General features: G+C 50.4%; 1 protein-coding gene across 9 annotated transcripts in view; it reads left to right on the top strand.

Annotated features, from left to right (window-relative positions):
- Window positions 1-26,184, top strand: part of ZNF618 (zinc finger protein 618) — a 146,874-nt gene extending 120,690 nt beyond the window's left edge. For 6 of the 9 annotated variants that reach the window (XM_041474796.1, XM_041474794.1, XM_041474792.1 and 3 more), the window contains 4 exons: window positions 6,359-6,403; window positions 11,209-11,286; window positions 16,487-16,591; window positions 17,356-26,184. In XM_041474796.1, the coding sequence (XP_041330730.1) occupies window positions 6,359-6,403; window positions 11,209-11,286; window positions 16,487-16,591; window positions 17,356-18,869 (1,742 nt within the window). In that variant the 3' untranslated portion in view covers window positions 18,870-26,184. The remainder of the gene's footprint in view (window positions 1-6,358; window positions 6,404-11,208; window positions 11,287-16,486; window positions 16,592-17,355) is intronic. The other 3 variants (XM_041474795.1, XM_041474791.1, XM_041474793.1) reach the window with 2 other exon arrangements.
- Window positions 26,185-27,118: the final 934 nt, after the last annotated feature.

Here is a 27,118-nt window from a genome sequence, read left to right as displayed (position 1 = left end):
CTCTGTTTCAGGCCATTAGTCCTGTTCCTGCTGGACAGTCAGGAATCCTTGGGGCTGCCCAGGCCCTGGTCAGTAAGCCCAGCCTGGCTGTCAGACATGACTCAAGGCAGTGTAGTCACTGAGTTCCAGAGTTCCCAGCCTGGCTGCAGCTCTGGGCACGGCCCTGGCCTCTCAGCAGCTCGTGTCTTGTCTTCTGGGGGTACTGTCAGTGTTTTGAAGGGTTTCAAAGCCTTTAAGTGCACATCTGTAAATGCCAATATACCACTTGGGACCCTGACTCCTCTGGAGCCCTTGGAAAGTAGCAGCCTGAGATTGTACCTATTTTATTCCTCTCAAACCTTGTACAGCCAACAAAGGAAGAGCAAAATTACCTTCCTTCCTATCAAACAGCTCATTCCTGAAGGCAAGAGAGCTGCGCTGGAAACCTGCTGGCTGGCTGCTCTTGTCAAGTTTTGCAGGAGGGCAGATGAACCTGTAGCATGGACCTGTCCAGGAAGCACTGACAAGAAACACAAACAATGGCTGTACTGAACAGTCCAAGCCTTCAGTTCTTTCTGAACTATTAAATACTGACCCTCTGTTGCTGTGACACATCTCCCAGACTCTTCCTGCCATCTCCTTGTACCAGCTCACATCACACTCATCCTCCTCAATCTGTTTCTTTCTGGACTGCAACATTTAAAGCACATGAGTGAAAGTTCACAGCAAAAACCAAAACAAAACCAGAAATTCTTACAAGCTGAGTAGCAAGTTTCATGTGATTTGTTTCTCTTGTTTCCCTGTAAGGAGTGTTTCTTTCTGCACCGTGTGCAGTGTCAGTTTATTTTAGTGGCTCAGTTGAGGGCTGGCAGGCTGCAGAGGAGTTGCAAGGTACTCACCTAGACCATTGACTGAGCCAGGAAACCTGAGGAACTCAAGTGAGCTGCCCAGGACTGGTCTGAGGGGAGTTGGGCTCTGGTGAAAGCAGTTGCTTTCTGCATTAAGCAGCTGACATGCTCCTGAAAGCCAGGCTGGTGCATGGGGATGTATAAACTTCTTCCCTTTTTCCTTCCTTTATCAATCCTGCATCCTCTTTTCTTCCCCAACCCTGTTTTTCCCCTTTGGCTCCGTTTTTGTGCTGCTTCCCACAAGTCCCATTCAGTGCTCTTTTCCAGCCCTTGCACCAAGCCATTTCTCCTCTTGTTCCTTCCAGTTCTCAGGAGTCCCAGTGGCCTCATTGACAGCAGCCTGGGTGAGCATCACCAGTCACCATGCGTGCCACTGGTGATCAGAGAGGCCTGGAGAGCTCTGTGTGCTCAGCTGGCCAAGCAGAGCTCTCTGCAGCTGCCTTTTGGAAGAGCTGACATGTCCTTGCCTCCTCCTTTTCCTTCTTTCCATGGCTGTGTCTCAGTGGGTGGGACAAACACCATTTGGCTCAGTGTCACATGTGGGATGGGAACTCTGGGGTGATTCTGGCACCATTGGCTTGTCCTCTCTTGTGCTCCAGCCAGCAGATTTCCCCCAGGCAGGGAAGCAGGTGGTGGTAATGTGGTGGGCAATGACAGAAGGATGGACACTTCTGTCCTCCCACTCCCATCTGCTGTTTGCTTGTCACCAAACTGCTGTTGTAAGGAACAGTCACCAGGTTTGGGAGGTAAATGTAGGTCCCAGCTGAGCAGCCAAGAGCTGTGTGGCTTGGCCTTGTTAAATGCCTGATGGCTCTTGTTCTCTGTGGGTGTGAGCTTTGTGTCACAGGCTTGGATACAGAGATACCAGAGAGCAGCAGGAGATTTTTAGGCCACCCAGCTGGGGACATTCTGCTTTTTCCCCATGTCACCATCCTGACTGCAGTGGCACAGACCCCTTGGTGTCTAGAGTAAGGGACAGGATGAGCAGAACAGGGAGGTCAGTAACTAAAATCACCTAAAATACACAGGGGTGCAATGGGAGGGAGTCCTGAGTGGGAATAAGAATGGAACTAGAATGAAAGATGCTGGATTTCAGATGTCTCTTCCCTATGCACACAACCCCAGTCCTTGTCACAGTGAGTGCAGGTACCTGGCATCCTTCTCTGTGTGACCTGGCATCTGGCTGCCCATAAACCAGAGCTCTGTGCTGCATGGCAAACACTGCTTTGGGCCTCATGTGAGTGCCAGCTTTGTCTCCCAGCAGGGTGGGCTGGAGACAGGGCGTGGGTGAAGGTCTCGAGCTGTCATCCACATTATGATTGGAGAGTGCTCTTTGTACTCATGGAAAAGGGTCTCCACAGCCATTTGAACTTGCTTTTTGGTGAAAAACTTTGCTTTTTGATGGAACCTGGAAGTTCCACAGTGCTTTAAAAATAGCATCCTTCTAAAATGTTCCAGTTGCTCCCTTCTGCTGCCTTGGGAGCACAGGCAGGAGAGGTCCCAAGTCACAAGAGCACAAGAACTTCTGTTCATCCATTGCTGAGCTAAGGGAGGTGCAGAAAGCAATGCCATGACCTGATCCTGAAGCATGCAATTGGCTCACTGGGAGGAACAGCAGAAGCTGTTATTCCTTAGGGTGCCATAAAGCTGCTTTCAAGGGAACCCTCCCTGGTGGGGGCCATTCTGCCAACTCTTGACACACGCTGAGGTTTTAAATTCTCAAGAGGCCAAACAATATTTCAAGGTCAGCTTGTGTAATGTAAAAGGCAGTGATGATCAGCCTGGGCATGGGTAGGGAAATCCCTAGAAAGGAGTTGAGCTGAGTGTTTTGTGCTGTAGTGAAGGTCACTGCCTTCCTTTCCATCCATGTGTAGTTGGGGAGGAGCCTTTGGCTGGGGCTGGGCCCTGCTCTGGTGCCCTCTGTCACCACAGGGCTCCCAGGCTTTGGGATCTCCCAGGGTCTCCCTTCCTCTGACTCCAGACAGGGACAGTGACCTTCCTCAGGGACAAGAACCATCTCTAACTCAAGTGTTTACAGCCTAATGCAACTTGAGCCCTTGTTTTGGGCACTGTGGATAACTCCTTTGTGAAATGAAGGCCGAGAGGGATTAAGGGAATTGTGAGAATCCAAGAAGTAAAATAAAAGCAAAAAAGGAGAAAAAAAGATCTTTAGTTTCAACACCTTCAAATACAGCTATCAAAGGGGAAATCTAATTGAAATTGTCAGTGTTTGTTGAAGTCTGAATTTGCTCAGTGTTGTGGGTGTGAAAGAGAACAGTTAAAATTATGTAGGGAATTGGGAAATATTTTGAACTTTCAAGGTTGATTTAAGCTGTATAAATATGTCTCAATTACATCTGCTGCTTTAGGGAACTACTACTGTAAGAACTTCCAGTGCAACAAATTTTAGCATTTAGAGTTTTTAAAATGTCAACACTTTTCATTCCTATGTACACAGGGAAGCTTTGCTTTCCAGCACTGTTATTCCAGACTGGGGAGAGGGTCAATGGAAATGTCTTCTTTTTTTCGAATCAGTTTGTGCCAAGCTGAGATGAGATTGAGAACAAAAAAACTGGATTTCCTACATTTGATATAGAGTAAAAATTCTTGGAAAAGCTTGAGAATCTCCTGCTGTCAGGATTTAATGGACACAGGACTAGATTTTAAACATGGATTTTCAGAAAGCACAAGCTTTCTTCCCTGGTGTGGCCATACATCCCCTTCCCCTGTAGTCCAGCCATCACACAGCCCTTCTGTGGGGGGTTTCAGCTGGAAAGACAGCACTTTTAGGATAGCATTTTTGGTGGGTGAGTGCAGCTTTAATGTTTGGGGCATAATAATTCTTGGTTACTGATTGCAGTGTGACATTAGCACAGCCAGCCCCCGTGCCTCTGCCTCCTGAGGTGCACCCAGCTGCCTCTCAGGCTCTGTCAGCGCAAATACAGCTTCCATTAACATTCATCTGGTAATTCTCTTTCTCATCTGTGGTTGGTTTGTGACTGCTGCCTGTCTCCATGGAGCTGGGAGAGCCAATGGCCAAATTTGAAAAGTGAGGAAAAGGGGAAGGGGAGTTGTTCTGTGAGCTCTCCCACTCTGTGCACAGCACAGGGAGTGCTGGTGATGGGGTGACACAATTGCACAAATAGACAGAGCTGCATTTTTAAAGCAGCCTGAAGTGCTGTGTCCAGAAGGAGGGTCAGCAACTGAGTGCAGTTCCCACCGGGAGAATGAGAGTCACACAGGGTGAGTTCAGTTGAGAAAGTGTCACTTTGCTCGGTTGAATAAATAAGTCACTGTGTCTACTGGGCATTTATGTGGAATTGAGGTTTCTAGGAATGAACTGTTTATTTCTGGTGCCACATTCATTTAAGCTGTTCCAGACTTCTCATGTTCAACAGGCAGCTTGCAGACAGGAAGAAATATATCTGGGTTAAAATAACCACTCAGCAGCCAGTCTCTGTGGGTGATATCCTGCCAATTGCTCCAGAGCCTTGGGACACCGGGGAAGAACTGAGGCAATCCATATGAAAGCACTGAGGCAAGGAGCACTCAGCAGAACTGAGCACACAGCCAGGACAGGGCTGGGGATTGCAGTCTGCAAGCACAGATGGGGCTGGGGCTGGGCAGGGCATGGCCAGGACAGTCCCTGAGAGAGCAAAGGGTGGGCAGAAAAACCTGAACTGTCATTTTGCCTGGAGAATCTGTGGAGGGAAAGATTACAAAGGCCCAGTGCAAGGTGATTTATCATTAATCAGTCACACTCTGGCATTTCTATGATTCTTGCCTGGATAGGTAGCTTTAGTGGAAATGACTGTGCTGTAGCAGGGACCTGACAATGCATGGATAAAAAAATTACCCAATTATAAATATGAAGACCAGAAAAATCCTAAGAGTCTTCCTTCACATAAACCAGTGTTGTATTGAGTACCTGAACTGCTGCTTCATACTGACAGTGCTTTCCATGTGAGTAGGAAGGCAGGCAGAACGAGGACACTGTGTCAGCAGTTCTGGCTGGAGGGCAGCCCGAGGTGGTGCTGAGAATTCCTTGGGCTGCTTTGAGTGCTCTGTGCCACTGCTGGGCTCTGTGCCTGCTCCAGGTCAGATTCTCTTCTGGGGGGACAGTGAAGTTGGGGTTTGTCCCTCAAAAGCTGAAGTGCAGCTGGGCTGCTGCAGGAGCCCTGCAGTGCTTGGAGCAGTGCCATGGGCACACGTGTTCCCTGAGGGAGCAGGGCCCTTCCCAGAGCAGGGACCCAGCACACAGAGAGGAGGGTGCCTGGAGGAGCCTGCCCTGCTCAGCTGCTCAGCAGGGCCAGGTTAGGGACCTGTTTCAGTGAAGATCTTGCCCCAGGTACAGAGCTGGGCAGCTGCAGGAGCAGCTGGAGCACTGCTGGCTGATCACAGTGTGTGAAGTGATCAGCAGCATTCCCTATGAGCTGGTGTCTCCCATGCATCCCCTTTCCACAGCACTGTCCACTCATGTCTTTGCCCGGCGTCATCCATGCCTTCATCTCCATTCCTTACGGGCTGGCCCTGCCATCTGGAGCCCTTCTCAGCAGCTCAGGTCCTCGGCACGGGGATGTTTAGCAGGAAGGCTCGCTGTGCTTGACCCATGCAGTTCCTGAGGGAGGCTTTCCTTCCAAGGAAACCAGGCCAAGTCTGGCAGAGAGCCCTGAGAGCCTCAGTCCGGGATGTGCCAGCTCACAGCCTTGGACTGGGACCCTTCTGGAGATGCTCTGAGTCTGACTGAATATTTGGCCTTAATAATTAATGATTTCTGCCCCTCTGCAGGGATCTGACCCTAAAGGACCTCACCTGGGGACTGTAGGAAGCCACACATGGTCTGAGGTGCTGGGATCACTGCTTCTGCTCCAGGGCACTGGGGCTGGATGCAGACAACTCCTGGTTGCCCAAGGGGCAGCCAGCAGCCAGTTTTCAGTCACACCTTACAGAAAGGCAACCTGCAAGGTGTGCTGAGTAGAAAATGTGCATTCTCAGCCTGAAGTAAGTGCAGTGCTTAGGAACTCTCTCCTTTGGCATCCAGGGAGAGCGAACCACCCTAGTTTTCTCTCCCAGCTTTAGTTTAAAGAAGCTGCATAGTGAAACTGGGAATTTGCATCTGGAGCACCAAAGAAAGCCCTTGTAAAGGGTTTCTTGCCCTATGGCTTTTCTTTGCTGGCCTCCCCCCTTGTTTCTATTGCTGTAGTATTGGGTGTGTGTTAAAATTTCTGGACATTTTAAATTGGACAGGAAAGATGCAGAACCCTGGCCATGAGAAATTGAGCAAGGGAGACAAAATGGACATGTTGGACATGTTGGATTTTGTGTTAAATGGAGCTCCCATCCTGCCCTGCCCTGGATAACTCTGGAAGTGTGGAGTAGGGTTAAGGAGCAGGGAGCAGATAGGCAGAGCTGTGTAGAATGCAGCGAGGTCTCTGCCAATCTCAATATTTAAATCTCTTTCTTTTTTGCAGAAACCGCAAGTCCCCTGATTTCAAATCCTTTCCCGCTTTTACAAAGTAAGTGTGATGGATGTCTGTGGTGCAAAAGGCAGGGACTGCCCTCCTGCAGCCCTGCTGCCCTGCCCTCTGAGCAATTTTCATCAATAAATGCTTTTTTATTATGAGTCCAGGTGTCAAGGAATAAAATGCCTCTCTTCTGTGGCTCTGGTGTCAGATTTAAATGCAACAGAAATCCTCCAGGGTTTTTCCATGCAGTCTGGGGCTGCTAAATCACTTCATATTCAGTCTTCAGGGAGTTTTTTGTGAGCGTGTTTTGAGACCAAGATTTGAAAATGAACCCATATTTAAGTTACATTTGCACACAGAAAAATTTGTGATCAGGGCTCAGCTTAGGAAACACCTGCACAGAGCCAGTTCCTGTGGCCTGGGATTGGAAACTGGGAGCAAGCAGGGCTGGGATAGTGGACAGGTGATCTCTGCTGCAGATTCTGCCCTGTGGCCTTGAGGTTTTGGCAGGTGGAACGTCTTCCTTTGCCTTGCAGTGTTTGGTTCTTGGCACTGGGGTTTGGGTGATTTGTGCCAGCCCTGAGTGCCACACCCTGAGCATGGCCGTGGCAGGGAGGAGGACAGGTGTTCTTCCTCCTCTTACAAACCTGAGGGGGAAGCTTTATTCAGAACACGATTCATGCAGGAAGAGAAATCCAATTAATGCCAAGATGTTTGATAAGGGTGGTGAATTTGGGACTCCCCTTTTCCAAACATACTCCAGAGCACCTTGTTACCTCTTACTGTTTGAGCTGTCTGGAAATGACAGAAGTTCTGTTTTCAAGAAATTTCCACTGATTTTGGGGTGTGCTGGTATTTTTGTCGGAGCCTGCTGCTGATTCTCCTGCCTTGTCTCATGGGTTTGTGTCAAAGGGAAGGTGCAATTATGCTGTTAGTAAAGCTAAAGCCAAAGGAAACATTGGGTGGAAATGCTGAGAAGTTTTCCTCACAGTTGTTCTGCATTTGTTTTTCACCAAGATGTGGACAGAAATGTTGAAATGTGGGTTTTTTCTGCTGAGGAAAGAGCAGCCTGGGGGGCTGTCCCTGCTGAGCCGTGGTGACACCCTGCTGGGTGTCTGTCACTGCACAAGCACCTCAGGGCACTTGCTGAAACTTTCTGTTAAAGCTCTCAACTCCTGTTCACTCCTGGCTTGAGACCAGGCTCTGCTATTTTCCCTGGCTTAGATGTGGCAATGAGAGTTAACATGGGAATTAGAGTGATTTATTTAACCTAAGCACAGGCATTGGTTTTCCTCTGCCTTGCCTCACACAGCTGCTGCCTTGCTCTGGGGCCTCGCTCACTGGGTAAAGCACTGCTAAAAGGGTCTAATTATAGCCTTGGGGAAAGATGTTTTAAATTGTGCAACCAGATGTGAGCGTTAGTTCTGTGTGGCTCAGGACACTGAAGAGCTGCTGGTTGAAACCTGCTCTCAGAAAACACCTCCACCAGCACAGGGGGCTCATGTGGGCATCACAAGCTTCCCTTGTACCGCCAGCAGCTGGGAGCAGAAGGACAGAGAGCAAAAGGGGAGACCTGGGGGCCCTTTGCTGAGCTCAGCCCACCTGAAGGAGAACAGATCCCTAAGGCTGAGTAAGGAAGAGCTGAAATTCCCAGGGCAAAGGAGAAGCAGAGGTCCAGCAGTGGTGGGAGAGAAGGAGAATGGGGCACAGGTGTGGCTCAGATGGGTGTGCAGAGCAGTTTTGCCAACTTTTCCAGTTCATGGTCAAGAGAAATCAAAGGGAGGAGGATTTACTGGATTACCAGCCCAGGTGAACAGACTTTTCCCTGGTTTGGGATACAGATTGCCTCTTTCTTCTCTCCACCTTCCAGATCCCTCTTCCTCTTCTAGCCCTGGCACATCCCACCCTCCCTCCAGCCAGCCTGACTGTTCCCAGCTCTGCACTCTGGAGCATGAGGGGCTCAGGAGCTGAAAGCTCAGAAGGATGAGGGTTGAGAGAGCTCTGGGAAGTGAAGTGAGTTCATTCATTCCCATGGGGATTCTGCACATCCTCCCAAGCATCCCTTCCCCTGGTCCCAAGAAATACTTTGGAACTGTTGGGTGAATTTAAATTTTATGCTTATTTTTAACGTGGCTCAGTTTTATTTGTGGTAAACTTAGACTTCTGTATGTCTTTGTGACAGAATTATTTAGAAAATGTTTTGGCATTTTCAGAACATGAAATTAGCTTTTGAAATAGGTGGTGATTTTGTTTCTGATTTTGGACATTTCTGGAGTAGAACAGAAGGGGTATCTTTTGAAATTGAGATGAAAATCAACACAATTTTTCTGAGAAGAATCACAAATGAGAGATTTTACCAGTTCACTGAGTGCACTGAACATCCAGAGATTTGTGGTGCCAAAGGGAGGGGTTTGAGATGAAGAGCTGTGGAGACCTTGGTGGTTACATCCTGCTGGATGCAGATGGGAGAACCCAAAAGAGACTGGACAGGGGTGAGTGGGGGGTCAGACAAGGAGAGAGCTAGAAAAATAGCACAGGTTTGTGCTGACAAAATAGCTGAGAATACAGGAGGAAGGAGGTGAAGCAGCTCAGGGAGACAAAGTGAGCTGAGAAGCAAATGTGAGTGAAACAGGAGAGCAAAATGAGTGTGGGAGATACACAGCTTGGAGAGTGCTGGCTGATGAGGGGGGTTTGCCTGCTGCTGGGAGTGTATCTGAGCTGGGGAAGAGCTGTGCTGTGCTGGAATCCTGCTCCCAGGGCAGCTGGGGGCAGAGAAGGGCCCTGGCACTGCAGTGGTGAGCAGGGCTTCCCCCACTGCCTCCTCGGCACTGCGGGCAGCCATGGCAGAAGGGAGGGCAGGTGTCTGCCCACGAGAGCTGCCAGTGTTCAGGGACTGCGGGGTGGCACCTGCAGCTGGCAGCCTTGCTGCAGCACTCAGAGGTACAGCGGGGTCTGTTCTCCTCTCTGGTGGGGGCAGGGGCTCCAGCAGAGCAGAGGGGCAGAGAGAGAGGGTCACACAGCTCTTCTGAGCTGCCAGGGGCCTGTCAGCAGCAGTCAGCAGGCTCTCAGAAGTGTGGCTGCTTTCATTAGAATATTCACATGTTAATTTTGACCCTTGAAGGGGCAGTCAGACCCCTCAGTTTGAGGCGTTTCCATCTGAGCAGTCTGGGCTCCATGGATGGCAGAGGCACAGGAGTGTCTGTAACACAGGTCTTTGGCATTGAAATACAAGCCCAAGAGGGATGGTTTGCACCTACAGGGAGCCTTCTCCTCTCTGACAATTAAAAATAAGTCTAAATGCAATCTAAATTAGATTGCATTGTACCTCTTGTCGCATTATACCACAACTACCTCACTAGTGATGATTTCAGCAGACACAGCCAGTCCCTGCTAATTCCCAAGGACTAAAATCCCCGTGTGCCACTCAGCTGTCCAAGTCTTCTCTTTTTTCCACAAGCACAGTAACTTAAGTACGAAATTTCCAAACCTCCATGCTGCAGCAAGCCCAGGATCAGCACCACAAGCAGACACAGTGTGTTAAAGCATTGAGCACAACTCTGGGCAGAGCTGGCTCCATCATTCCAGAGGCTCTAGGTTCTGTGGGAAAGGTTTGACCTCACAGCATAATAGTACAGCTTATGCAGACTTGCTCATGCTCTCTTTTATGTTTTTCCTCACGGATTCCTGTAGCCTCGAGGTGGATTCTGGGGTTTGCTCCCTGAGATAGACTTCTCACAAGGTATAGGCAGCCTTGTGCTTCCCTGGGGTTTGGTTCTTCTGTCTTGGTGCTGGTGCTTCTGCTTATTCATTGATACAGAATATGTTTTTCTCTTCGAACTCAGGTCTAGACTTCTGAAATATTGTAGCAATAGACCCTGCTCTGTGTGTGTGCCAGGCATTTGTATCCACAATTGTTCATATGCCACATGTTTGTCCATTCTGCTGCTCCAGGACAAAATGCCCCAGTGAGAGGTGGCAGAGCTGGTGTGGCTGCAGGGACAGAGGCAAACTGCAGTGTTCCCAAATTTAAGCACTGTAGTTCAAGATCACATCTGTCAACCAATGCACTCTACTGATATTGTTTAGACAGGCAACTGCAAACACTTGCTTTTAGGTTAATTCAGTGGAAGAAATGCACTTTCAACATAGAACAGGGCTAAATGTATCTTTCAGCCCATGAGGGAGCTCTGCACCCAGCTCTTTCCAGCTTGTCCATATAGCTCTGGCACATGGCTCTCCTGCTCTGCTCTCAGCCTTCAGGCACAAGGCCTGGTTCCTGTGCTTCCTGCCCTCCATCTCTGCTTCCCTGGCACCCTGCTGCCACCCAGCCCCATGACACCCACCAGTCCCTGGTCTCACTGCACTTGGCGACAGCCACAAAGCCCCAGCTGAGTTCCCCCATGGCACTGCTCCATCCCCAGCCTCTGACTACAGCATTTGTCACAACCCAGTGCTCCTTGTCTCACTCAGGAAAGGCAGCAGACACTGGAATTGGACAGACCTGGGTGGAAAATGAGTCCACCAGGCTTTACTCACAGGCACAAAACCAGCAGGGACGTGCTCAAGGCAGGCTGCAGCAGCCTGGGCCAGCAGGCCCTGGCCGGTGGGCAGCCTCCAGGAGAAACCCTTGTGCAGGTGCCTGAGATGCCCACCCACGGCAGCAGCTGCTTCCCGCAGTGCTCTGCCTGTCCCCTGGCAGTGAAGTGCAGCAGGAGGAGGTGCCCAGCCCAGGGGGCAGAGCCGTGCCCGGGCCGTGCCCCGCTCGCTGTGCCCACAGCTTACACACTGAGGTATGCACCTGTGCTGCTTCCCTGCAGACTCTGTGTAATTCTTCTGAACTGATTTCTCCCAAACAGAGCCTTACACCTGTGGAGCTTGTGGAATCCAGTTCCAGTTTTATAACAATCTCCTGGAGCACATGCAGTCCCATGCAGGTAAGCTGGGCACTTTGACTCACTGCAAGCAGAGAATTAAATTCTGTGCTGCTGCCTGGTGCTGACCCCAATGTGTGTCTGTAGGGTTCTCAGTGCTCCCCATTCCCACAGCCCCAGTCATTTCACCTGCAACAAACACAGTCATCCCTCAAAGGCTGGAGCGCAGAGGCTCAGGGTATGTTGTAAATATTGCTCCTTTCCATAGGGAGAGAGGGAATGTGCCGTGCTAGCTCAGAGTCCATCACACTGCCAGGGACTGTCCATCATTGCCTTTATCCAGAGCTAGCCAGAGAATCTTCATTGCATAAGCTCCTCCAGCAGGTTAAATCCCCCTCGTGCCAAAGGGGTGGCTCTCATGGAGCAGGGCTGCAGAGCCTTTGCCCACACAAGCCCTGTCCTGTGCCTGTGCATCCTGGAGTTCTACAAAGGACTGAAATGTGTTCTCAGAAGAAGAATTTGCTATTTCAGCAGCTGTGTTCAGTTCCCTCTCAACTACCTACAAATGAGAATTCTTAAGAGTCATTCCAGTGCTTTGTTTCTAAGTCACTGTTTTTGTTTCCTGTCTTGATACATAAGAGACAATTTTAAAATTTCAAAGCCAAACCTGTTTCAAAGACAGCAGTCAGCATATTCAAAAATGTAGAAACAGAATTCATTTTATATTGGCAGATTATTTTCTTTTTTTTTTTTCTCTTGAATAAAAATTCAAGTGGACCAACCCAGTTTTAGGAACAATTAAATCCCCTTTGACAGACCTGTGTTCAACAGACAGCTGCTCTGTTGAGATGCAGATGCAGATGCAGATGCAGTGCAGGCCCTAAGGAAAGTGGCATGGGAGGACAAGAGGCTTGAGGAAAAGCATATTTTCCTTTCTGTAATAATGTTAATCAAAGTTCTTATCTTGCTCTTTATTTTAGTTTTAGTTCTAATTTTAATAGTGTCACTTGAGTTCTTCATCCATGAGGTTCCTCTATTCCATTCCAGTTCCTGCTGGCAAATCTTAGTGCAGGCTTTGTGTGTTGTTCAGCAGCTGCTTTATTTATCATCTGTGTGATGTTTCAGAGACTTTGAGAGTGCTTTGTTAGCAGAAGGTGTGAGTTTGTGTTTCTGGTAGAGCACTGGGGTTCTGTGCAGTAATGGGACTCTGTGTTACACCGAGGAGCAGTGGACTCTGCTCAGGGCAGGGCTGCCCTCCCTCCCTGGCCTTGGGTCTGTCCTTCTGGTTGTCCACAGCAGTTCTGCTGCCTCCACGCTGTGTCCTGACCATGCTGTTCTTGCCCTGGGCTCTGGTACTGAAGTGCAGCATTTTGAGTTACAGCTCTTGGTGACCGAGCACAGGAGCTGAGGGGACAAGGGCAGCTCACTGAGGTTGAGCTGTTGCACATTGTAAGCTAGGGCTACCTGCAGCTTCCTCCTTGTTTCTTCTTTACAAATGACCCATGGGGGTGGTGATGAGGGCTCCCTGTGGTGGGGAGGGCCTGGCACAGGGTGCCTAGAGAAGCTGTGGCTGCCCCTGGATCCCTGGCAGTGTTCCAGGCCAGGCTGGGCAGGGCTTAGAGCACTCTGGGACAGTGGGAGGTGTCCCTGCCATGGCAGGGGTGGAATGGGTGGGCTTTAAGGTCCCTTCCCACCCAAAACAATCTGTGGTCCTGTGGTTGTTCACCTGGGTTACTTTGGCCACAGAACAGGGTGGAGGGAACACTATCTGTGACTGGGCTTCTGTCACATGTGTGAATGTGTAAATCCCCTCTGCCCAGTGCAGGATTCTCTTGGTAAACTCTGTTTTCTCCTTGCTCCCTGCTTTGTGTGCAAGTCCCATCCTCTGCCTGGCTGCCTCCTGCTGAAGTCCCACTGGTGCAGTGACAGTGAGGGTGTCCGTGTCTTCTTCAGCTGCTTTCTGCAGTGCCACCAAGGCTGTGCCCCGTGTGAGGCACTGTCCCCTCCTGTGGCCTCTGGGTGTGGTGCCTGGCAGCCCTGTGCTCACACCTCTCCCCTCCCTCCCCGTGTGCAGCTGTGGGATGAGGGCAAAGCCGAAACAGAGACAGGAACACTGCAGCCAGCAGTGCTGGGTGTCCAGCTCTGGGTGTGCTGTGTCAGCAGACAGCACTGAAGGCACACAGTTGTCCTGGCAGCACTTTGTTGCCTTCAGGCTGACAGGAGGTTATAGTGAGCTGAGGGTCGGTCTGTTTTCCCAGGGAACGACTGACAAGGGCAAGAGGAAATGGCCTCAGGGTGTTCCAGGGCAGGTTTAGATTAGAAGGGTTCTCAAGCACCCTGAGCCCAGGGCAGGGGTGGAGTCACCATCCCTGGAAGTGCTCAGAGAACATGTGGATGTGGCACTTGGGGACATGGCTCAGTAGTGCTGGGCTGGGCTGATGGCTGGACTGGATAATCTTAAAGGTCTTTTCCAGCCTAACAAGTCTGGGATTCTGGGATTTCCATGTCCAAGAAACAGCATTGCCCCAACATCTCCGAAGTGTGGGAGTGCAGGGACCTTGCAGTGGTCAGCAGGACTGGTGGCACAGGATACTGAAACTGGGGACTCAGGCATGGCAGGGGTTTGTCCCTGGTCAGGGAATGTTTCATTTCGAGGATGCAGAGAGCCAAGAGACCAGTATGGGTCAAATGCTCCCTCAATTCATGTGTTCAACAGCCCAGTTTGGTTTGTCCTGTCTAATGCAAAGGGCTGATCTCTTCCAGTGGCTGTGCTGCCTCCCCTGGACCCTTCTGACGAGGGACAGAAGCCAGGGAACGTGCTGCTGGCCTCCAGAAGCAAAATCAGGGACATACTGGCTCTTGAGTCATTCAGAGGGCTGAGCCCGGAGGCTGGAAGGTAATAAGGAGAGATTATAGCTTCATAAAGCAGCTACACAGTGAGGAGAAGCAATTAGAATGTAAATTGGGTGCTGAAAGGCAAAAATAGAACAGCAGAACACCAGGCAGAGGAATTTGTTCTGTAATTACACTGAACAATATACAGCTTTGACTCCCTTTAGAGTACTTTGTTCAGGTCGAGTGCTGCCATATAATGCCCTTCCTACAATCTAGGCCTAAAAAAACAAAAGGAGGACTAGGCTGAACCTGGATTAAAGGATTGGAGGCATGAAGAAAAATTAAGAACCGTGATCTGTGTAGTTCACAGACTGCCTGATAAGGAAGATGAGGCTGAAATGTACAAATCTCATTAATGCCACACTGAATGCCAGCAGATATTTGTATATAATAAATCCCCTATTATTAGGAAGTAGATAAAAGAGTTATGGTGAGGAAATACAGAGGGTTTCTTCCCCTACCCATCCCTCACCAAGACAAGCAGGGCCTGAACCATGAGCGGAGTTAGTAGCAACATCCAGCATTTTCCTTTACCCACCCATAGATGTTTGGAGTTTAGGACACTGGTGACATTGGCTCAAGAGCAATTAGTCTGGCAGATGCTGGGGGAAAGGTGATGTGTCCCTCCTGTGGCACCTCGTGCTCTTCACATCTCTGCACACCTGCAAAGGCCAGCCTGTGGCTGCAGCTGAGCATGGCAGCACTCCCTGGGTACCCAGCATGACCAGGGAGCTCCCTGGGCACACACAGGCCCCAGGCAGTGCCAGAGGCTGTCCTGGGTCATGTCCTGGATTGCTCTGAGGGATTGCCCCAGCCTGTGCCAGTGCAGTGCCCACAGGTAGCTGAGCAGCCTGTGCCTTTGATGGGCAGCTCTGGAGTGCCTGGCAGTGAAGGGCAGAGCTGCTTACCCTGGAGAGGACTTGTAAGGAGATCACAGCCCTGCTGTTCTCCCTGCTCTCCCAGGTTGCTGGCACACATGGAGGAGAGCAAGAGCAGCTCTGCCCTGTCCTGTGTGTCCTGCTGCCCCCCCGCAAGCAGCCTGGCAGAGCTGTGGGTGCCTCAAGGCACTGCTCCAACTCGTGTTTCTCTGCCCAGAGCACCGGGCAGAGTCACTGCACTCTGCGCTGGTGTCCCCAGGCTGCAGGGGCTGCCACCTGAGCTGGGCAGTCTGCACTCCCTGTAAAGCCACTGGAGAGTCAGTGACTCCAGGTGAGTTCAGGTGGTTCTCACCACAGTGGTTCTCACTCTAGGAGAGGATCCAGTTCTGCTTGGGTGAATGAGTGGCACTCCTGAGTGTAAAAGGAGCCCTAATGGGCCACCTCAGAGAGAGGTGTGTCTGGCAGGTGTCCAGAATTAGGTGTGATGAGTCCAGCTGTGATGAGCAAATGGACTGTTCTGTTTTCCTTGGTTTTATTGCCATCCTTCTGCTCAGCCTGGTCATCAGTCTCTCCATCTTTCTGCTTCCTCTTCCAGCCCATTTCATTGTGCACTGTTCCTTCACAGCCTGTTTCACAGCACCATTTCGTACTGAAGCACACTAAGAACTAGAAAATTTCCTCTGGAGGGTGGGGAGAAATTCTTGGGGCACAGAAGAGGAAAACATGGATACAATACAGACTTTACTGATCTTGCTTGCATTTTCTTGTAAGATCCCGTCAGACTGGCAGCCAAAATGTTTAGCCCAGTTACTACACAGAAATGGGAGTACAAACACAAAGACTTTGGGGACACTTGGTGTCTGCAGCCTCAGGGTGAGATGGTCTTTGGTCCACAATCCAGAGACTTTGGCTTTGTGTTTGCAGCCTGAAGCAGCAGTGAGAGCCCCAGAGGAGATGGGCCCTTGCTCTTCATGGGGAGGAAACCAGACCTGAAGTTTTCAGTGAGACCCTTAGATCCAGAGAAGCTGAGCACAGCTTGAAAACCAAAGTGCTTCCCAGAGACAACAGGGCAGCCACCTGCAGTGCAGGAAGGGGCAGGGAGGGGACAGAAGGATCAGTGTCTGTTCCACCTCATTTTGGAAGCAAATGAATAGCCCAAGTCAGGCTGAGCTTCCATTCCTCCTGGTGTGCAGCTTCAGCTCCTGAGGAGACATTCCTCAGGGTGTGCTGATGGCATCAATGTCCCTGGTGCACAAGAAGACATGTGGCACATTTCAGCCACCTTTTGGGAAGTGATAGGTTGTGAGTCCAAAGAGAGTTTCAAGGTCCCTGAGGGTGCTGTGCGAGCCCACTGAAAGCTATGGTGGGTTGTTGTCCCCTTAGTTATAGAAACCCTACATACATGCTGAGCGGTTGAGTAGTTTCTGCTTCCTTGTGCTTTAAGCATTATATTTTATGCTTTTAACCCCTCCCTGTCTCTTGCCTCACAGCTGACAATGAGAACAACATTGCCTCCAGCCAGCAGCCCAGGTCACCTCTCCCTGTGGTTGAAGAAAAGTGGAAACCACAGCTCCAAAGAAATAACGCCAACAACAGTACGTAGCAGCTTCTCACTCTGTTCCTGTCCAACAGGTGCCCCAGGGGGGCAAAGCAGTGATGGGCACTGCACAAGGCCCTTGTCCTCACCAAACTGTATTTGATTTCACCTTAATTCATGTCCTTCCTGGCAGAGCAGAGCACCCCTTCCCACTACAGGAGTGCAACAAAGAACCCTGAGGTGATTGGAAATGTTTGTGGGGAAGATGCAGTTAGTAGGTCCTGGAAGAAGGTAACTTCTGATCCAAGGTCAGACTTTCTGGCCTGAAGTTAAAAAACTAATCCAGTCATCATGGTGTGACATAGGCATAGGTGCCCAGAGAAGCTGTGCTGCCCCTGGATCCCTGGAAGTGCCCAAGGCAGGTTGGACAGGGCTTGGAGCAGCCTGGGATAGTGGAAGGTGTCTCTGCCCATGGCAGGGGGTGGCAGTGGATGGGTATTAATGTCCCTTCCAACCCAAACCAGTCAGGGAATCTGATTTTATGTCCATCTTTCCATCTGGGCTGAGTTGTGACTATCCCTGTACCAGGGACAGGATGCAGATCTACTCCCTGCTGCTCTGACAAGAGCGGGGCCTGTCTCTGGAGGTTCCTCAGTCCAGAAACCTTGGGGGAACAAATCCAAGGCTGGAGTTGTCTCTTCCATCATCTGGGCATGTTCCACCTCTCTGGGGCTCTCTGAGAATTGTTTTGTGCCTTGTGCTCTCTCCTGCTGCTGTGATGCTGACCCGGTCCCTTTTGTGCCCGCTCGTGTTTCCCTGCAGCGCCGGCGAGCGGCTCAGTGGGGAACAGCGCCATCCCCGAGAAGGAGCGGCAGAACATCGCCGAGAGGCTGCTGCGGGTCATGTGCACCGACCTGGGCGCGCTCAGCGTGCTCAGCGGCAAGGAGTTCATCAAGCTGGCGCAGACGCTGGTGGACAGCGGGGCTCGCTACGGTGCCTTCTCCGTCACCGAGATCCTGGGCAACTTCAACACCCTGGCTCTGAAGCACCTGCCTCGGATGTACAACCAGGTGAAGGTGAAAGTCACCTGTGCCCTGGGCAGCAACGCCTGCCTTGGCATCGGGGTCACCTGCCACTCGCAGAGCGTCGGCCCCGACTCCTGCTACATCCTCACTGCCTACCAGGTGGAAGGCAACCACATCAAGAGCTACGTCCTGGGCATTAAGGGCGTAGACCTTCGAGACAATGGTGACTTTATCCACCACTGGGTGCAGAATGTGCTGTCAGAGTTTGTGATGTCGGAGATCAGGACGGTGTACGTGACAGACTGCAAGGTCAACTCCTCGGCGTTCTCCAAGGCAGGCATGTGCCTGCGCTGCTCGGCCTGTGCCTTGAACTCGGTGGTGCAGAGCGTGCTCAACAAGAGAACACTACAGGCTCGCAACATGCACGAGGTGATTGAGCTCCTGAATGTCTGTGAAGACCTGGCGGGGTCCACGGGCCTCTCAAAGGAGACCTTTGGCTCCCTAGAAGAGACCTCCCCGCCGCCCTGCTGGAACTCAGTCACCGACTCCCTGCTGCTCGTCCACGAGCGCTACGAGCAGATCTGCGAGTTCTACAGCAGGGCCAAGAAGATGAACCTCATCCAAAACCTGAACAAACACCTGCTCAGCAATCTGGCAGCCATCCTGGCGCCGGTGAAGCAGGCCGTGATCGAGCTGAGCAACGAGAGCCGGCCCACGCTGCAGCTGGTGCTGCCCACCTACGTCAAACTGGAGAAACTGTTCACTTCCAAAGCCAATGATGCTGGCGTGGTCAGCAAACTCTGTCACCTCTTCTTGGAGGCGCTGAAGGAGAACTTCAAAGTTCACTCGGCACACAAGGTAGCCATGATCTTGGACCCTCAGCAGAAGCTGCGGCCCGTCCCACCCTACCAGCACGAAGAGATCATTGGCAAGGTCTGTGAGCTGATCAATGAGGTAAAAGAGTCCTGGGCAGAAGAAGCAGAATTTGAACCTTCAACCAAGAAGCCTCGTGCAGCAGGGGAGGCCACAGCAGCTCAGGAAGAAGATTGGTTTGGGAAAAGTGAAGTCTATGATTATTTGCAAGAACCTCTCTTCCAGGCCACCCCTGACCTGTTTCAGTACTGGTCGTGTGTTACCCAAAAGCATACAAAACTAGCCAAGCTGGCCTTTTGGCTCTTAGCAGTGCCTGCTGTGGGTGCCAGAAGCGAATGTGTAAATATGTGTGAGCAGGCGCTCTTGATCAAAAGGAGGCGGCTACTCAGTCCAGAAGACATGAACAAACTCATGTTTTTGAAGTCCAACATGCTTTAAGACTTTCTTTAATTAAAACAAAACTTTAAAACACTGTTCCAAACAAAGAAAAAGAAATTTAAGTTCTAAACACTGTGGACCTCATTATGAATGCCCCTGGAAACCAAGTGCTTTTTTATATATATATAAAAATATAAATATATATAAAATTAAGTTTGAAAGGAAAGCTGAGCACAGGAGAGAGACAGCCCTCTGCCAGGAATGTGCTCCTTTCCATAGATAGTGTGTGGACTTGACAGACTTTTTAATGTTTTCAAGTGGGCAGACGAATGGGAGGCTGATGTTCTAAAGTCTTCAGGCAGCTGAGATCTAAAGTGACTTGAAGTTTCTTTTGTTTCTCCTCCACCCCACCTTTCCTCTTGTCCCCTGGGCCATCTTGCCATGGATAATCAGACTCCATTGACCAGACCAGTTCTGCACTGGACTTTGCTCCTTTGAATAACTGTACACCTTGAGGGCACTTGGCTGCAGCCTTCTTGGCATGGTGCGTGAATCAGGGCAGCTGTGTTCCATCAACACTGGTATCTTTAGAAATCAGAAAGGGAGGCTTTAAGGTTTTTGATTCTTAATTTTATTTTTAACCTTCCCATATCCCTTTTTTTCCAAAAAACAAAAGTTACTCCTCTGTCTTGACTCCTAGTTTTGAGTTTAACATGGCAGCAAGTGATTATAAGTTTGATTTCAAACTAAGAGAAATGGTTCATGGCAGAAACTGTCATGAACCATGACAGTTTCTTGGTTTTATATTTTTTTACAGCAGAACTTCTTTTCTGAACTCCCGGTGTTAATTATCTTTTCTGTGAATTTTGTACATCAGGTGTTCTCAGACTTGTTCTAGAGTAGCCCATTTGCAATTAAATAATGTTCTTATGGGAACCACAGCAGTTGTTTATTTGGCAAAGCCTAGAAACCAGGAAAAGCAAATAGTGACAGCACAGGTGGCTGTGGGCCACCAGTGAGCTTGCCAGGTCTGCCAGAGAACCCTTGTACCTAAAGATTTTTGTTTAAAAGTGTCTCAGTGACACACAAACCACCCTTCCCAAGGCCAAGGACAAACCAAGGTGTATGATTTTTCAGGGGAACAAAGCTCACCAGTTTTGTCAAACTGGGGTTTGAAGGAAGCTTAGAGAAGTGCATGGGCTCAAAGATCCTTCTGAATGTAAGTGCTCCTGATTGAGTGCAAAGAATATCTTCCCCTTTTTGTTTGGAATGGTTTCCTCTAGTGGCACGAATGTCTTTTTGATACCTACAGTGCATTACACTACTTGTTCTGTTGCTGACCTGTTCTGGCCAGGAAGGCCACGGGCCCCGAAACGTTCACACGTAACTGGCTCACCCCAAATGCAATTAGAGATCCCCATGACCCCAAACCATCTCAGTCACTCTGCTGTCCCCAAGGCCAGAGCTCCTGCAGGCACAGCTCCTGGGCTGCTGGACAGGCTCTGTCAGGTTTGGTGCCTCTTGGACAATTCCCAACCTCTGGTGCCAAACTGTGCATTTTTCACCACTGGGACTTGTCTCCTGCAGGAAAACTGAAACAAATTCTTCTTTTTTTCTGCAGTCTCTCCTGCTTCCAGGAGCTCTGGAGCTGCGGTTCCAGTGGCGTGGGAGGGTCGGGAGGAGGGACTGGCCCTGCTGAGAGCAGGCTGGAGCCCTTCACAGCACAGGGAGTTTGCTGCTGGCTGGCAATGCAGGGGGAAACTGGAGACCCTCTCTGCAGTGCTGCTGTTAAGCAGATGTTAAACCAGGATCCCACCTGCCCAGCTCTGGTTGTAAAAGAAGTTGCAAGTTCCAAGACATGAGAAATAGCAAACCCAATCTCTCAGGCTTTGTGTGCAGATGCCTTGAACCTCACAGGCACTCCCTGACACTGCACTGCCACAGGACTCAGGGGCACAGTTTGCACACTGGACCCTTCCCCACGCCAGGCTCACGAGGACAGACCTTGGCACCAGCTGTCTTGCCCTTTCCAGCCCTTTCAGCCTTCCATTGCCTTGAGGCTGGTGTTTGGGTTGACCTCTCAGCACTGTTACTGCCATCAGACCAAAACCATTGTCTCCTAAAATGTTACGTTTTTGCCTAAAGCACACAGCCTGCCACATGAACAGGGGCTGCCAAGGCAGATGCTCTTGGACTCCTGATTTCCCTCTCAGTGGCTGATGGAGGGGTTGCTTGTAGGGCCAGCTTTCCTTCTTGCTGGTTTTGTTTTCTCCTGTAAAAATCCTGCATGTCCAGCCACCAGTGGTAGCACAGCAGTTTGCAGGGCAGGAGAAATCTGTAGCGGACAAAAATGAACCCTGAGTGAGTGAGATGTGTACCAGGCCCACTGGTACCTGACAGCAGGAGAACTTGGCTGGGGCATGTCCCCAGACAGGATTAGCTGTGGGCACAGAGCGTACCACACAGCTCAGCTGATGGCACAGGGATCAGGATTGGCAGCTCCTTCTCCTAATGGCAGGAGCTTTTTTTGTGGCTCACCTGAGACCCTGAGAGCTCTTTGATGCTCAGGGAAACATGCAAAGCCCTTCCATTCCTTTGGAAAGACAGCTCCAGCCCCCAGGCCTCCTTTGCTAAGGGATCGTAGATGATTTCTGTGGAATGTGTGAACTTGGCCTCTGTTGTCTGTGACAGGCATGGAGGGTGGGAAGTGGGCAAACAGAGTTAGCACAGCTGTCAATCCCTGGAACTGAGAATTGGGCAAACTACAGGGATTTGTGCCCGGCAGTGGTGCAGACTGAGGGCATGCACGCAGGAAAGCCACAGCCACCCCTACCTCCCGTCCCACCTCCCCTTTCCTTTCTCACACTGTGGGTTTGGCACCAGAGCTGGAGTTTTCTGGTGGTGCTGACCAAAGAGAGGGATGGACTGGCCCTCTCCCCCATCCCAAAAACTGCCCCTCTGAGGCAACTTTGGTTGTAGGTGCACTAATGATGGGTGTTAAGCAGTGATGTCAGGCAGATGAGATTCTCCCAAAGACTTAAAAACTCAACAGCTGTAAAAGCAAGAGAAAACCTAAAGGCCTAAAATGGAGCATTCTCAGAGGTGGTGAGGGCTTGGGCAAGCCCTTCTCCAGAGACTCAGTGGAGGAAGGTGCAGCTTTTCCTGACTCTTGCATATGGCTGCAGGGTGCCCAGCTCAGAGGAGCTGTTTGTGCTGGGCCTGCTCCAGGCTCTCTCTGGGTCACTGAGGCCTCAGCAAAAGCAGGGAAGCACATCTGTAGCACATGCAATGACCTTAAATGCCAAGCTTTTGCTCCTCTTCCTTCTTCCTTCTTCCAGGCTTGAATTTACATTCTAGGGAGCAAAAAAATACTTTACCAAGGTCTGAAATTTAGAACTCTTATTTGCCAGGTTGCTCCAACTCGAGCTGCTCAGTTTCTCCTCTGTGGTGCCTCAGAGGTGCAGAGCAGCCTGGGTATTGCAGGGAGCACTGCTGGTCCTGGGCTGGGAGACTGCTCAGGAAAGGCTCCGAGTTTGGCCAGGGCTGTTGTGAGGTTCTGCTCCCTCTGAGCTGGGAGGAAAAGTCCTCAGAACTGGGATCATCCTCTGGCGGGTCATGTTGGGAACTTACCTTCTGCTTGTTGGTTTCCTTTAATCTCCCTTGTGAAATGTGTCAGGGTGCAGGAATGGGGTGTGGCCTCCAGGCATCCACCTGTTCCTGCTGCTGACTGTGCCTGACCTTGCAGACTTCTCTTCCTGGCTTCACAGTTTGCTTTGGAAGTGTTCTGACCTTCAGATGGGGAACAAGCACCACCAGGTGAACTGCAAGAGGGAAGGGCCTGTCTGAACATCCGTGTTACTGAAGAGGGTGGGATAGAGGCAGAGCTCTTGAGGAGGTTGTTTCTGTGTGCATGCAGCAGCCAGGAGGTCAGGAAGGAGCTCCTGTCTCTCAGTAGGCAGTGGTTGTGTTTGGTTTGCAGGACGGACTTGGTGTCTTGCATCTGGATCGAGTTGAGATGGAGGTGAACTTCCCTTTCTATCCAAGCTCTCTGTCTGTGCTGAGGAAACTGCTGTGGGTGGGTTTGAACTCGTGCAATCTGCAAAACTTTCTGTGAAAGCTGACTGTGGGCTCAGGTTTTGTCTAACTTGCTTGTTCCTTCATTGCTGGTTAAGCCAGTTTAACTTTGAGCTGAACTGGTTTAAGTGTCCACACAAACCACCTGCACTGGTTTATCTGTGCTTGCTGGGCACTCATGATGTCCAGCAGCAGCTCAGGGAGTCATGACCCTTATGTGAATTTTGCATATGAATTTGCAGCAGATGCTCTCAGAACTTGGGAATGACTGAAAATGGAGGGGAGACACTTCTGGAAATTATTTGAGCTCTAAATGGTGGCATTGGAGTGTCCAGTGAGATGGCTGAGGTGGGTTGGGTGACATTTCTCCAACTGTCTGCAAAAACCCAGAAGGCTTAGCATGACAAGGAATTACCAAAAGTGTTTGTGTTGGTGGCTGAGTCTGCTCAGAGGGACCAGTTCCACTGTGGCTGTGGTGAGCACAGGACAGGGGACTGGAACCTCCTGCTGCTCCCACAGTGCCCTGGGCATTTCTAGGCAGGACCATGTTACTGCTGAATCAAAAGACATTAAAAGAGAAGCCAGGAAGGTGCTCCAAGGCTGGGAGTGCTGCTCTGTGCTGAGGAGAGGCTTGGATCTCTGATTGCACTTCTTGGCTGAGGGAGAGGCAGGAGCTCCTGTGAGCATTCACATAGGAAGGGACAAGCTGTTCCCTATGGAGTAATTAGGAGTAATGGGAGAAAAATAAAAAAGATATTAAGGGCAGATTCTGGGAAATCTCTTCAGGGAGGAGAACTCTGTTCCTCTGGGAGGAGTCTGTGAGGGGAATGTGTTTTGAGCCCTGTCATTGAAGAAAAGGCTGCAGAGTGGAGCTCGCTCCATGAAACACATGGCTGGACCTTGCCAAGAGAAAAGGAACTGGGTGTAGGGGTGGGAAGTGCCAGGTTCCTGCCCAGACCCCTCCAGGAGGGTTCACAGAGCCTTTTCTTCCCCATCCTCCCACTCATCACCAGCACCAGGCCCTTGCCAGCTCTCAGTGCTCCATCAGCCGGGTTCCATCAGGGAGGGAGGCGGCCGAGGGGAAGCTGCCAGTCGAGGAGCAAATGTCCTGTCAGATCAGCGTGGGGAGGGTGTTCAATGTCTGCTTGCTTCTGCTGAGATTTTCTGTGCTGTACCATGACCTCAGATCCCTGGGATCCCCTGGGAATGCCCAGAACCACCGGCTGAGCCCCGTGTCAGACCTGACGCTGTCGCTCTGTAGCAATAAGAACTCCCTGTGTGTGGGACCTGTCCCCTCACAGCTCTGTCACCTCCTGGGCTTCTGGAAGTGTCCCTGAGCAAACCCTGAGGCCCAGCTGAGCTCCGTGGGACAGGCCTGGGACAGTCTGCTTACGCTAGGCCAGAAATGGTGAACCAATGAGAGTGGGTTGCCCTGAAATTTAATTTTATCTATTGAATGTTTGTGGGATTTCTATTTAATTTCAGGTTTAGTTTGGATGCTTAGTTGAGGTTTTTTTCCTCTTACGAGTCCTTTGTAACTCAACAGGAGAATTTTGCTCGCATAGACAACGGTGTATCCATAGACCCTGAGGGGTTCCTCATCCATAGGCAGCTGAGTTGGAACTTTTGGCTCCTGAAACAAGGAATGATGACTGGCAGGATTTTCTGTAGCATCCCTGACAGTGGGACCCAGATGAGCAGCTCAGGCTTAATGATGGGAATATTGTAGGAATATTGTTGATGAGCACAGACATGTCCAACCCTCGCTTTTTACAACCAAAGCTCCTAAAAAAAGGCACTTCCAGCCTCACTGGCCTCGAATCCTTGTTCTCACATCCCAGGGGGTCTCTTGGCAGTCTCTGCAGTGTCTGTGGATAGGCTGCGATTGTTTTTTCAAGTGGGCTGGGGGTGTGGGAGAAGGGATAACTTTTCCCCTTGCTGTGTAGAAGGACCTTCCCCCTCAAGGAAGGAGATGTGTTCTGGAAGGAGCAGCAGATTTAGGAGCTGTTTTCCATGGTCCCTTGAAGCTTACTGGTACTTTAATACTCCTTTTTTGGAATTCTTTGAAGGAAAGCCGGTAGTGGATGACCTGCACAGTGGTGGCAGGTGGCAGCCCAGGCTGTCAGTGGAGGGAACACTGCCCAGGCCGTGAGGATTGTGGTCCGCGCCATAGCCAGACAGTGTCATGGTGACAACCAAACATCAGGAGATCCTTGTTTGCAGCCAGTCTGAAAAGAGAAGCTGTTCCTCACTCGTACGTTCCATTTCCCAAACCTCCTCCTGGGAGCTGAATTCTTGTTTCATCAAGCAAAGGATTTAATGTTCTCCTGCCCCTCCTGGCCCTCCTTGCCCTCAGTGACTCGTGTGCATTTCCTTCCTTTCTGTAGATGCAGATGTTCTAGGCAATACCACAGAGCACCCGCGCTGCGAGTGCGACCATGTCATCTTAAAAAATACAAAAAAAATATACAAAAAATATACAAAAAATATCTTTTTTAGGCCAGAGTTTTCTACAGGTATTAATGAATATTTTTCTTAATCCTTATAAGTTTTATGTGTTTAATATTTCTTAATACCGGTAGCATTAATTTATACTTTTGTAGCAACACAATATTTTTATAAACCGCCACCGCTGGCTTTGTCTTCATAACGGGAAACGTGCGGGCAGCTGGCCCCGCGCTGTACCATGTACTGTATTTAAAAGGTTATCTAATGTCACACTTGCTGTGTTAATAAACAAAACAAAACCTGTTTGAAGTCTCATGTATTGTTGGTGTGGATCAAATGACTCACTAGAGAGCAATATTGCACGGGGTTGAGTTGCTGATTTTCATTGTGATATGCGAATGCTTGAGGCCAACTCAAGTTCTGAGGTTTTTTTTTTTTCTTTTTAGGATTTTGTTTTGTTTTTGTTTTGTTTTGGGTTTTTTTCAGCTAAATAAATTCAGTGCTGTTTGAAACTTAGACTGACGTCAAATGAAAAGGATTATTAAAGAAAAAAAAAATCAAGGTGTTTAAATGTTGCTGTTTTTACAAGTCTGTTGCTGTCTGAATGGAAATATTCCACAAGAGAGGAGGAATAGTTCCACTTAGCTTCCAAAGGGGCCGAGCGCTCCAGGCCAGAGCTCGGTTATTTGGAAATACCTTAGAGACATGTTTCTGCAACATTCTTTTCAGAATTGATGCCAAGGCAGAAGACAAACTGTAACTGTAAGAAAGCATCCGTTGCTTGAGGATTTTCATGTCAGTGTTGTATTTATGGTTTTACAATAAAACAACCTTTAGGGGAAAAAAAAAAAAAGTGTCTGGGGTTTTCTGTATCTTCTGTATTTCAAGCTTGTGATTAGGACATCCCCAGTGCTGATCTGCTGTTGTGAGGAGGGAAAACATCCATGGAAGTGACCTGGATCCCAGCAGGGGTGTCTGATGGATCCCACAGAATCATGGAATGGTTTGGGTTGGAAAGGACGTCCATTCCACCCCTGCCATGGCAGGGACACCCTCCACTGTCCCAGGCTGCTCCCAGCCCTGTCCAGCCTGGCCTTGGGCACTGCCAGGGATCCAGGGGCAGCCACAGCTGCTCTGGGCACCCTGTGCCAGGGCCTGCCCACCCTGCCAGGGAACAATTCCTAATTCCCAATATCCCATCCCTCCCTGCCCTCTGGCAGTTCACAGCCATATGACAGCTCCACATCCCATATCCCTGGGGCACTCAGAGCCCCCCAGAGCATTTCCCAGAGCATCCTGTGTCCCACACTCAGTTGCCAGGGCTATGAACTGCTCCTGTCTCTCTGGAGAGATGTTTTTGTGCAGCACAAAGGCCCCGAGCCCCTCAGAGTGGGGCTGTCCCTTGGGGTTGGGGTTCCTTCCACCAGGAGGTTCGGCCCAGCTCAGGGTGTTTGTGCCAGCAGCCTCAAAGCCAGCGCCAGGTTCTGCTCAGGGATTCCACCTGTGCCAGCAGATCCAGCTGGGATTGGATTCTCCTGGGGAAGCAGGAGCTTTGGGGGCCGGGTGCCTGTGGTGAGAGCCCAGAGGGGCACCGGGAGCTGGGCTGGGGGTCTGGCTGCACCGGGGACTGGGGTCGCAGGGATGTGCTGTGAGGGGGCACTGACAGCTGGGAATGGGACTTGCTGATGCTCTCTGGAGCTCCAGGACCCACCTCCAAATCAACCAGGGAGCACCAGGAATTGTCCCAAGGGAAACAAGTACAGAGCCCAGAGTGCTAAGGATGAGGC

Source organism: Pyrgilauda ruficollis, unplaced genomic scaffold, assembly GCF_017590135.1.
Source record: "Pyrgilauda ruficollis isolate IOZ18807 unplaced genomic scaffold, ASM1759013v1 scaffold34, whole genome shotgun sequence".
NCBI lineage: Eukaryota > Metazoa > Chordata > Aves > Passeriformes > Passeridae > Pyrgilauda > Pyrgilauda ruficollis.
The sequence above is the reverse complement of the archived record's forward strand: the minus strand, read 5'-3'. Positions and strand labels throughout refer to the sequence as shown.